This window comes from Adiantum capillus-veneris, chromosome 14, assembly GCF_014529385.1.
Source record: "Adiantum capillus-veneris isolate H3 chromosome 14, ASM1452938v2, whole genome shotgun sequence".
Taxonomy (NCBI): Eukaryota; Viridiplantae; Streptophyta; class Polypodiopsida; order Polypodiales; family Pteridaceae; genus Adiantum; species Adiantum capillus-veneris.
The window spans coordinates 53,539,868-53,552,714 of record NC_140944.1 but is presented as its reverse complement, the minus strand read 5'-3'; the positions used below and the strand labels follow the sequence as shown (position 1 = coordinate 53,552,714).

The window sequence follows — 12,847 nt, the reverse complement described above, 5'->3', positions numbered from 1 at the left end:
GAAAAAACACAATGGTACTGGTAATAGTGAAAATCGATGCACTATGTACACCCTGTCCTACCGGTACACATGTGGCCCCACGTAACCACCTGGCCCTGAAAAATGGACAATTCTTTATTTGATACACCATGCATGTATATGTACATATGCGCAATCCCTTGCTCCAAAAAACTCTTGACAACGCCATTAATTCCCTCACCCTCCCTTCATTGGACGTTGTGTTATTCAGTGTCGTGGCACCCCTACTGCATGCCAACATTGTTGCTAAGACGTTCCATCATGATTATGTAGTTCACCTGTCATTGCTTTGTATAAGGTAGCCAATGTCTTAAACCTTTGGATGTATGGTATCAAGCCTGGTGATCCAAGTTTGGTGATTCAATAACATCATCTGCAATGCTTGCTCCTCGCTTGGTGTTTTAGTTGTAACGCCTGTTCCTGACCACTGTGATAAGCCATTAGAATAGTTCTAGTAGATATTTGCAATACTGCATGACCTCCCTATCCCAGAGTAATGTTAGCGGTCCACTTCCTCTAGTGCAAGCTCTTGAAACATCTCATTATTGGCTAGTGCAATGATCAAAGTGTAATTGAATGCATCCCTTGCCCTCAAGTACCTAATAATATGCTGATATTGTGGTGCATAAGGAGACCTTTATAGGAAGGCACATCAGAATGCATTGGGTAAAATAGCATATGGCTACACACACACACACACTCACACACACACACACACACACACACACGGTATGTCTATATGTACACAAACTTCTACATCTCTATAAACAACTTGGAGCTCGTATCCGCCAACCTTAGAAGATCTGCTTTTCCATCCAAACACAAAACCATCAGTCCTCATAGGATCACACTGATGTGTTTCTATATGCACATCATTAAATGACCCATGAAAGTGTCCTCATCGATCCATGAGACTTTCATATTAACATGTGCTACATATTATGGCAAGTTTATCATAATTTGAATCAACAATCTGTAATTGATCAGTCTAGCATCACATGATAGAACATATATCCCTTTCCTTGCCTTGAGGATGGGTGGCATCCAAAATAATCGTCTCTCCCTAGAACGGCAAAATGCGTACTCTGATTATCGTGGCTCTTATCAACTCTCTATGAATCCATAATGGACACTTTTCTTGGCTTGGTTTTGCTTCTCACTGTGATTGTTCTCCATAGACCGCCCCTCTTCCAACACAAGCAATGCACACAGGTTTTTCATGGCATTCTTCCTTACACGTTGCACATTTTTTCTTTCTTTTGATGCATCATCAGTGAAGGGTTCACATTCCTTTTCTACATGTGACTCTACCTCTTTTATTTCCTCTTGCAGTGGAAAATATTGTTAAATTATATTTGGCTGTACTATTTTCTTCCTGAAGCTCTTTGATTAAGGCATCTTCAGCTGCATTACATTTCTTTGTTCTAGCTTTGAATTGATTCAAAGCCAGTAAGTTAGCTCCTTCATTTGCTTCCTTCTATTCATATCCCTCTACAAAGCAACCTTTATGCAGGAGTCGATCGGTTAGTAAGGCCAATTACATAGATGAGGAAAAAACACCGAACTTGCACCTCAAGCAAGCATTTGTGTGTCGACAATTTCAATCCTGTTCAGTCACATGGTGGATGAAGTCCATCAAAAACAACTTTTTTATGTACCGATACTGCCTAGCCAATTGTACATGACTGCTAGTATGCATGGTGTGCTTTAGAAGGCGCTTGTCTTCTAAAATAGTTGTAGGGAATGAGTTCAGTATGTCAAGGCAACGAAGGGACATGCTTACTTTCACCATTGTCTTTACGCATCTGCTCTCACCCAGAGAAACCAACGCTCGGCCTGCGTAATCTGAGCAAAGAGATGAATGCAAAGCCCAAGTTGGGCTCCTCCATTGTAAGTTGTCCAAGCACATAAAGAAAGCATTTAGATTGGATTTTACATCCAAAAAATTGCTTTCACCATGCGTACATCCTTTGAATGCAATCTTTTTGTCAAGCAGCAAAGCTCCAAGGACCGATTCGAGGGCAACAGAAAGGGTTGGATCTATTATACCCCCTTCATATATTGAGGGACTTGGCTGGAACTGCATGTACTCATACCCATAGTCGGCCCATGTGTTGATAAGCTTCCACCACTCTGGCCGTTGTTCTGTTACACCTGCTGCGTAATCATCGATAGCTTTCTGAGCTTTTGCCCACATTTGCTCCTTCACCTTTTGTGTACATTTTTCTGTTACCATAGGCCCGATACTATCATCGCAATGTGTACTCCATAGAGTCACCAGCCAATGAACTGCGTCCTGCAAAGAAGTCAATGTAATTTGCACTGCATGCGAATAGAGCAGAGACGGCCAAAAAACATATTATTCAGAAAGAACACAATCTACTAACAGAACATAAATCTCTTAAAAGAATCAGTGGCATACAAAGAAACAAAATTTTCTGGATACCTCAAAGGACGAAAATAGTTGTGCTGTATCAAAGGGATTGTTTTCCAAAACAAAACCTGAATACAAACAAGCAACATTTGAGATGTCATAAATTACGAAGCAATTAGTAAGTCCGATAAATTTTTCTTGAAGAACCAAGTGACAACATTCGGAGACCTATGGCCTTTGTGATATTAACGACGTTCCAACTTTGTGCTAAGCTTTAACCATCACATTTAACAGCCACTATCACTCTCTTTGAATATGCTAGTTATGTGATTTATAAGAATGCAAAGAGGTGCAATTTTTGTTGCAATCTCGCCACAGAAGCATCTGATGCAGGAGAAGACTGCAAGCTTTGTAATGTGTTTTACACTTAAAAAACTGCTGAGCTGTAGCTGGAACTTATGTACAACAAGTATTATTCAACAATGCTAGAATATTTTTCTTTTCCCTTCTCCTGCCAAATTCCAGAGGGCCAAGTAGAGCATCTGGCAAGAGGTCAACTATCCAATATGCTCCGTCTCCCATAGGAAATGCTGACCCTTGAATTTGTCAAACCAATCGGCCACAATTGTAGAATGGCAAGCAGAAACTCAGCAGGAAAAAAATAATAAACATGAAGACATCTGTACTGTAGGCTCACATGAAATATAATCACAACACCCACCTATAAAAAGAAGTGGCATGTATCATCATATCAGAGTTCCCAAGCATCATGATAGGTTTGCAACATTTATGGGGTGTACATGCTCGATGGCAACAATACCAATCAAACTCCCTGAGGTCACGATTGAGCTCAAGGTGCAGAAAATGTAATTCTGAAACTTGCAAAGCTATCTTCCAAAAAAACTTCTTTGAACAATCGGATCAAACCACCAATAGCAATCTCCTAAAACTTCTCAAATGAAATGGATAATGGATATTCGTGAAACCGACTGACTTCGAAATAAGGTAGAAAAGTGTACAGACGAGATCAAAACACTGAAAACACCACTCAGAAGGAAATCTGCACAAGACAAAAGAGAGGCAGAGTTCCTTCCTGTTGGTCCTAAGCTAGGCACCGCTGGCCGTATTTCTTAATATATCATGATGTTCAAGAAACGACCCTACAACCTGATAGCCAAAAGCACAACTCACAACCCACAAGGCAATTGCTAAAAGCAACTTGTATAAACAATTGCCCGCATACGGGTCTTCACAAAAAGCATCTACAATGGGACTGCTGCAACAGGTTGCATCTGTACAGCAGCGCCACATCAGAAATTGTCCGAACCGGCCTTGTCCAATCATCCGTACAGTATTTGTTCAGTCGTCAAGATAGCCACTGATAAAATTTTTCTCAGCTGTGTACACAACAAGACCATGGATCGAGGAACTCCAAAATTCAAGAAGGAACCTGCAAGTCCAATCCACCACTGCATCTACCAATGGCAACAAGTGCTAGCCAGGCCCATGGAACCTGTATCACCAGCACAAGCTAGAGCTCCTCCATCTGTACAGCAGGCCGTGTCAGCATGTCATCAATAGCTATAGGTTATAGGAAGAGTTGGAGATCGGCCACACCTCAAAGATAGACAACTTTTGACTAGCCCGCAACACCATCCTCTAAAGACTGAATAGCAGCCCGTTCTATCGAGCCTTGAAAGTCTTTGCCATCAAATCGATTTTCTGTTCAAAAGCCTTTGCCACAATTTTGCTTTTCGTTTTTCTATTTGTCTTAATCGTCGGCTTGGTCTATGCATGGCAAAAAGGAGTTATTTCACAGCGGAAAACATAGCGGACAACACGTTACACCCGAAAAGGCAGGGCCATGCTAATTATGCCTCTTTTTTCAGAGAGTGGTATTTCAAGATTGGTGGCGACATTGCCGTGCTCATATGGAAAAGTGTGCTCTTAGGTCTGGATAGGCTCTACCAAGAAAGTAGGAGCAACCACCTGAGCCTGGTGTTGAAAAAGAAATCGAACAAGAGTGCTATCCATCCGCAAGTCTTTGTGAGTCCCTGGTGAAGATGAAGGTAGGTGAACCAAGTGAGTAAAGTCCGGAACAAGCACAATAATAGCCACCCCACCAGACTCCAAATCCAAATCTGACTATCACCTCCTTGAATCTCTCACTACTACCGAAATACCCTGAATGTATCATGGGTGGTGGAAGAACCTGCTGCCTAAAAACTGGTTCCCTGTTCATTTAATGCAACATTTGGACTCTGAAAGGTGGCTGGCTGAACTAGCAAAGCATGTGGAATTGGTGTCCAAAGCACTTGTTCATGGATAGAAGGAATTTGTCTTGGGAGCCCCAACTGACTCCGCAACATGTGTGCCCTATTGAGACGCATAAGGGACCTGGGCTTGACCCTCAACAGACTCTCTTGCATGAGGCCTCATCTGATTGCCGAGTCTCCGCTCTAAAGAAGTCAGTGATCTCCCTCTGTGAATGTCTCCCACTGTCTAATCTCCTCAAGAGACTCCCTGTGTCTGCACAGCTCTAGCAAAAACAACCCGAGGCATCTCTGATCTTGGTATCTCATGACTCGAGCTAGTGGTCCAAAGCCCTCTCTGAATAGACAGTGAAAGCGGCCTCATATCTCATAGTATACCAGACAATGACATATCTGATGTAACTCTATCTTTGGCTCTATATGGCACAACTGGCAAATCATGGCTTTTGCTAATACTCTCCTATATCTGCCAGTCTCAATCTCTAGCTGATGCGATGATGTGCGCATCTGACCAATAGCACATCGTATCCCATGAGATAAATGAGTGTCCATTTGGCAGGTCACTATCCATCCTCTGTGAGCTGGAGAAGATGCTCTCTATAGAAAGCCATCTTCGTGCCAAGCTCTCGTGTCAGCTCTATCCATGTCCTCATTGTGTCTAGCTGAATCAAATCCTGTCCGATGAGGGGGGTAATCTTGGTCCGTGTGAGGGACAAGGAGGGTGCATCCCACGAGTACTGGAAAGGGGGTAGTCTGTCCATACTAAATCAATGTAGCTGAAACCATGATTTCAATTGTTCATAACAACAAGATGCGTCTCCATGTGAGACAAGCTGTCAAGAACACTCCAAAGCTAGGCAAGCATATCTATCTTTGGGAAGATCCCCAAATACTGGTGTATAAAAGAGATATCTCGTAAGTGCCTCAATGATCAACGGGGCGTAGCAAGCTCTGCACAACTAATGTCGTGCGGTACAAAGGCCTTGGCCCTAATTATTCGGGAAATCATAGAGACCAAAGGCCTCTCCATACATCTCCATCCATCAATACTGCCAGCTTGGCTATGATAGTCTATTGATGGTCCCCATATGTACACCAAGCATAGTTGAAGTAACCAATGTGTCTAATAGCCAAAGCTTTGTTCAAGGTTCTTGAAATTGAATCTACGAACACATACTCTCCATGCTCCCCGAACATACGCTCTCATTAGTCTGTTCTCTGCTCCTCTCCTCAAGGAGAACTGAAGACCACTCCCAGGTAAGTGTATGCATGTGTATACTAAACCGTCTACTAACCATATGTGAAGGTTGGTACAGATCACTTGACCCACTGTGCTATGGTGTTGAATAGCCTAACTTTGGTCTTGCCAAGGTTTATCAACAAGCCGCTATCACTAGCAAAAGTGTTCAATGCATCCAAGTGTCGCTGCATCCCCTCTAGCAAATCTAAGATCACCACAATAGCAATGAGATCGAGGTCCCTGCTAGTTGTGCTCCTCTGTCGCCTCCTCTCTCAATGTAATCCGAAACCTCATCTACATACAAACCAAACAATGTAGGGGAGTGGGCATCTGTCACGAGGACGTGGCAGCGGTTAACTATGTCACGAGGACGTGGCAACTGCTAACTTTACTTGTTGGTTTCTTTCCAATGGGTTTTGTTTTATTTTTGAGACCCTCTTTTTGAAGTAGCAAACGGTCGGACATTGTATGGCCAATGTGAACGGTAGTTTCACCCGCAGACGGGAAGTGGTCGGCACTGGAATTCGTATAGTAAGAGGATGTCTAGGCTCAGAGCAAGATCATATAGGTCCCCCCGTCGCACTTAGCAAGTTGGTGGATACTAGGAAGTGAACTAAATAAAGGCATAAAGTCAAGGTGGGACTACCAACTGAAAGTATCCAATAGCTAGGCCACCTTGCACTTTTGGATGCGGTCCCAATGAGGATAGATGGTCAGATGACCACTGGGAGCCCAACGGAATCATTTCCTAAAATTTAGGGAACTGCTATTTTGGGCTGTGAAATGTGTTCGCTCATTACCTCCAATATGACTAGGGGATCATTTTACAACTCTGCCGTGAAGTCAACTGGGCGACCAGTTGGGAGATTTTTAGGCGGCAAGTGTCACTTTTCCATGAACTTGCCTCATGCAGAAAAAAGGACGCTGATTTTTAAGCTGGGAGAGGCTTCATTTGGGTTTTTGTCACAGGTTAAGAGCTATGGAGTGCTTTCTTTCCCTCCCATGTACAGTGTGGTGCTAGGAGTGATGCCCTACACACTACACTCTGCTCTCTCTCTCTCCCCTACGTGCAGTTATGTGATGCCCCACAAGAGGGCTCTTCATTTGACTGATGTACAGTTGTGTGGGTTCATGCTTTTGTGCTGAGGCAAGAACCTCCTTGAGCAGGAACAAGGGTAGCTAGCTGCTACTCCAAAGCAGGCACCGGTGAGGGTCATAACCTCACCGTACAGGTGCAAATCCAGCGCTGTGTACGCGCAGAAAATTGACAATTTTTCAGCCATACGGATGCTAGAACCTTTGGGAGTCCTGCCCCACTGGTAGAGGACAGTTCGGGGACTGTTTAGGGCTGAAAACAGGGCAAAAACCAGTAAATACAGCGAGCTGAATTTACTGTTTTTGGGCAGGTTTACGCCAGTGCAAGTGAGATCCAACAGGGGAATTGATTTCGCGCAAGTTTTGGAGCTATTAAGCTGCCAAAATTTGGCCAAATCAGGTAGTATCTAGCGTGATACAGGTAAAGGAGTCCCAGGACTTTACTTTGTAATTTATCCTCTCAAAGAATAAAGAAATACCGAAAGGGACGCCAATTTTGGGGCCTACAGGTTGTCGGCGTCTGCTCGGGGCATTCTAGCTTCCGAGCCGTGTGTGTTTTAAGTGTTAATTCCCGTCACAGGTTTCCGTCGCACGTTCTCTCTGTGTGTGTTTAAAGTAAAGAATTTCAGGTGAAAGCCAACGCCTACTGCCCCACGGGCCGGTTTCAAGGTTCCATTGCCGGATATCAATCACTTTTTCCTCAAAGAGTGAACCTTGGTTGTTTTGGGTAAAGACACAGAGTGCAGGAACGGGGGATTACACTATGGCCGACAAAGGGAAGGGCATTATGGAAGAGGGTTCCATTGCCGGATATCAATCACTTTTTTCTCATATGGTCTTCGAGATGGCGAGAGTTCATGGCCACGCCAGTCTGTACCTCCTGTCAATGTGAATGTCCTTCCAGTAGTACAGGGCTTTATGACTGGGCAACTTGAGGATGATGTGTTCAGGACTCAGTTAGTTGCCACGGTGAATGTCTTTTCGCAGCTGTTTGCAAAAGCCAAGGTTTAGGGAGTTCTTGCAAGCGCCACCAGTGCAACAGCAAAATAGGCAACCTACGCCGCGTACGGAGCTTGTTGAGGCTCAAACCCGGGTACTTCATGCGGCTGAGGAGGATAGGGAACACTCACATGTTGTGGAGTCGGGGGCTCCAAAACTGGTTCCTCCAGTGCTTGAACAGGTGGCTAAAACGCCTATTCCACAGGTTATGCCAGTTCAGCCGGCCACCTTTCAGAGCCAGTATGTTGTCTTGAATGGATAGGGAACTGGATACCAGGCTATGTACTCAGTTTTTCCACCACCCACGGTACATCCTGGGTATTTCGGGGGTGGATCAGTGTTCCAAAGTATGGCTGGTTATGCGCTTGGAAGTCAGCCGTACATGCCAGGAACAGTGTTTGGGGGTATGCAAGGAATCATGCCAAACCCCATGTATGGTAGTATTGGCATGCAGCAAGGTTTTCACTGCAACCAGGGCCAGTTTGGGGTGCCACAAGGTCATTTTGGCACGGCTGGTTTTTCTGGACAGCAGCCAAATATCGCACCTCTGACGCAAAATGTGAATGGCCAAGATGTGCCGATCATGCCTACTACATTGCCCATGTTGCAGACCATTCCTTATGATAAGTTGGGGGCACTAGAGAAGCCGAAAGCTTACAAAGAAGGTGGTGCGGCTGTAAAGTTCAGTACCTTCAGTGGTTTCGAGGATAAGACAAAGGCTCTCACTTTCCTCTAGCAATTTGATACAGCTTATGCAAGAGGGAATTTTACAGAGGCTTCGAAGGTTAGGAAAGCTGCCACTTTCTTAAAGGACAATGCGCTTACTTGGTGGACGACATTGTTAATGCAAGGACAGGCACCCGCCACTTGGGTTTACTTCAAGCAAATGTTTGCATCTGCTTGGCTGTCAAGTGAATTTGAAGCCGACGTCATGACAGATTAGCACCAGCTTACTTTAGCTCCGTGCAAGAGCTTGCTGGAGTACAATAGGAGGTTTTGTAAAGCGTTACTCTCAGTGACCTACAGATTTGTGCCATTGACAGAGCAGATAGAGAAGTACTCTTGTGGACTGCCTAAAGGGCTTCGCAATTACTGTACCAAGAACAGAGTGGCTACCCTCACTCAGCTTATGGAAGTTGCGAACACTGGTCTTGCCTTGTTGAAAGGAGAGGACAGTGGGTTTCCGAGCAACGACAAAGAAGGGCAGCAAAAGAAAAATTCAGTGAAGAAGCCCTTTGTGAAAACGGCTCCTGATGTGTCACAGGGTCAGAAAAGGCCACCAAGGACAAGGATTCAGCCGGGACTTCTGGAGCGCAGGCAAAGAAACAGAAAAGGAAGCCTTTTGTGCGCAAGTCGCTCGAGGAAAAGAAGGTCCTAATGGCTGAAAACAAATGCTTTATATGCGAGCAGCCTGGTCACTTTGCTACCAATTGTCCACAAAGGAAAAGACCAGTTGACTCTGATGATAAAGAAGACCAGAAAGTCAAGAAGCCTAAACCCACGGTAGGTGTGGTGCCAGACATGGTGGGTGACAGGCCCAGTACAGATGCCAGTGAGTTATGCAGGACTTGGGGTAAAGTTCGGGATCAGACAGCACTCATCTTCTTTGATCCAGGTGCCAAAGCCAACTTTATCTCACGATAGTTAGCTATGAAGCTGGGCATCAGAGATGAAGAGATAGGGTACATAGCAGAGGCAGGGTTGGCATGTCTTGGCCACTCAGAGTGTGTTACTCCCATCATTGGAAAGCTGCGTCTACATATTCAATCGTATGTGGACACAGAAGAGTTCTACATCATGCCGCTGGCAGGATGTGATGCCTTGTTGGGGATTCCGTGGATGTTCCGACTGTATGGAGTCTTGGATGCCTACAACAAAAAGATCACTATACAGCATAGGGGCAAAACTCACATCTTGGATGTAAAGCTTAAAGGAGAGTCAGTCCCTATTGTAACTGCTTCTGCTATCACTTCTGTAATAAAGAATCATCTTTTTGTGTGCTTGATTTTTGCACGTGATGTCTCAGATAGTGATCAGTCAAATTTATCTATGTTAGATAAAGAAAGGTCAGCATTTTTGCAAAAGTTTAGTGACTGTTTTTCTGATTCATTACCGTCGCAATTGCCGTCAGAGAGACCTGAGGACCATCGGATAGATTTGGTGCCAGGGTGTAGCCCACCAAATAGACCTCCCTACAGGGTTAGCGCGGCGCAACAGAAAGAGATTATGGGCCAGGTTGAGGAGTTATTAGAGAAGGGGTTGATTCAACCTAGTTCTTCACCCTTTTGCTCCCCAGTGCTCCTAGTGCAGAAGAAGAATGGCTCATGGCGCATGTGTATTGATTACCGTGCGTTGATCTTGCGTTTTTCAAGCATCTGCATGAAGATCTATGCACAGAGTATGGCTTGGGTTCAATGCTTACCTTCCTCGAATTGATGATATTCTCGATCGTTTAGAGGGTGCTGCAATCTTCAGCAGGATAGACCTTAAGAGTGGGTACCATCAGATTCGTATAAGGCCAGAGGATGTGCACAAGACTACGTTTAGAACGACATTTGGTCTCTATGAGTTTCTAGTGATGCCGTTTGGGCAACTAACGCTCCTGCCACGTTCAACAGAATGATGGACCGGATTTTCCGCTCGCATCAGCAGTTTGTTGGGACGTTCTTCGATGACATGATAGTGTATTCGAAGAATGAAGATGAGCATAGGCGTCACTTGACCATTGTGTTTGAAGAGCTACGCAGTCACAGGTTACTTGTCAATCCTAAGAAAAGTGAATTCTTCCTCAAAGAGATCCACTTTCTTGGCCACATGGTCTCAAAGGATGGTGTTAGAATGGATCCCGCAAAGGTCGAAGCTATCAAGACATGGCTAGACTTGAAGACTGTGCACGATGTTAGAAGCTTCTTGGGATTGTGTTCCTACTATAGAAGGTTTATCAAAAATTTTGCAGAGATGGCATTGCCTCTTCACGCTTGGCAAAAGAAAGAGGTCGCTTTCAGATGGACCCAAAAAGAGATTTCAGCTTTTAGTCTCTTAAAGGAAAAGTTGACTTCAGATCCAGTAATTGTTTTCCAGATCCCAGGAAGTCATTTGTGGTCCAGTGTGACGCGTGTGGCAGTAGCATCGGAGCAGTGCTAATGCAAGATGGACGGGTAGTAGCCTATGAAAGCCGAATTTTGCAAGGGCCAGAGAGGACTATGCAAGTCTATGAGAAAGAGCTCTTGGCCGTGATTCATGCGCTTTCTAGCTGGAAGCACTACCTCTTAGGTGTTGATTTTGTTGTCCAAACAGATTTAGGCCTTGCGATACTTCTTGACACAATCAAAGTTATCCGAAAAGCATATGCGATGGGCAAACATTCTTTCCATGTTCCACTTCCAGATTATGCATGTGGAAGGCAAGAAGAATGTTGTGGCTGATGCCTTATCAAGAAAGCCACAAATTTCAGCTGTCAATTCCTTATCATCATGAGTTAGATGACATGAAGGAACAGTATACTGTTGATGAAGATTTTGCAAGGATCTTTGAACAGTTACAAGAGGGGCAACATCATGAGCACTACCTCCTCAGAGATGGTTTTATGATGATGCATGGCAGACTTTGTGTCACTAGGCCATTGCGACATAAGGTCATAGAAGAGAGTCATGTCCCACCATATGCAGGGCATCATGGTATTGATGCGACAGTGAAAGCGGTAGAGACATTCTTCTATTGGCCTACCTTGAGGAGAGATGTGGATGCCTTTGTGCGAGCATGCATAGTTTGCCAAAAGGTCAAGTTTGACAGGCAAAAGGCACCAGGGTTGTTACAACCACTGCCGATTCCGGATAAGCCATGGGAAAGCATTGCTATGGACTTTATCTTTGATCTTCCAAGAACGCCAACAGGGAATGATAATATATGGACCATTATCTGCAAGTTCAGCAAGCAAGCCCATTTTATCCCTGTCAGGAAGAAGATAAAATCTGATCAGATGGCACGCTTGTTTATGTACAATGTGTTTAAGTACCATGGTATGCCACAATCGATTGTCAGTGATCGTGATCCTCGCATGACCAGTTTGTTCTGGAGAGGATTGTTTGAGAACATGGGCACTACGCTCAAGTTCTCGTCTTCGTTTCATCCACAAACTGTGGACAAGTCAGAAGAGGCTAATCCTATTGTCTTAGATCCGTTAAAATGCTATGTGTCAGATAATAAAGGCAAGTGGGAATAGTATTTGCCTATGCTTGAGTATGCGTACAATAATACGGTGCATTCGTTAACTGGCAAAGCACCTTTCGAGATTGTTGAAGGCGGCAAAAAGATTCCTTCCATTTTGCATATAAAGGACAAGATCTTTGAGGCAGATCGATATGTTGAGAACATGGATGAAATGTACAAGAAAATCAAAGTTGCCTTGGAGAAGACTCAGGCAAAACAGAAAATGGCTGCTGATCGTCACCGTCGTGAATTGCTGTTATCACCTGGTGATTGGGTTCTGTTAAGGTTCGAAAAGGCAAGGTTAAAGAAGATGAAGGGCAAGGAACGGCTGTTTCCTAAGCTCAGCATGCGTTACTATGGGCCTTTTCAAGTGCTTGACAAGATCAGCGACGTGGCTTACAGGCTGAAAATTGCCTGATGCATGGAAGATTCATAATGCGTTTCACGTGAGTCTTCTAAGACCCTTCGTGGGTGATGTGCCAGAAGATATGACAGATGAGGATCAGCCAGAAGTTGAGGAACTTGATGAGATCCTGGTACCTCAGCAAGTTTTGGCACATAAGGACAGAAAAGTTAAAGGACAGGTTGCAAGTCATTATTTGGTGAAGTTCAAGAACTATCCGCCTATGGATGCAAAGT

At 44.4% G+C, this 12,847-nt stretch overlaps 1 protein-coding gene across 7 annotated transcripts in view; it reads right to left on the bottom strand.

Moving 5' to 3' along the window:
• Positions 1-1,542: 1,542 nt before the first annotated feature.
• The window catches only part of LOC147442379 (uncharacterized), an 81,673-nt gene continuing 70,368 nt past the window's right edge, over positions 1,543-12,847 (bottom strand). For all 7 annotated transcript variants that reach the window (XM_086528570.1, XM_086528568.1, XM_086528569.1 and 4 more), the window contains 2 exons: positions 2,465-2,520; positions 1,543-2,314 (listed from right to left, as the gene is read on the bottom strand). In XM_086528570.1, coding sequence (XP_086384696.1) covers positions 1,619-2,314; positions 2,465-2,520 — 752 coding nt within the window. In that variant the 3' untranslated portion in view covers positions 1,543-1,618. The remainder of the gene's footprint in view (positions 2,315-2,464; positions 2,521-12,847) is intronic.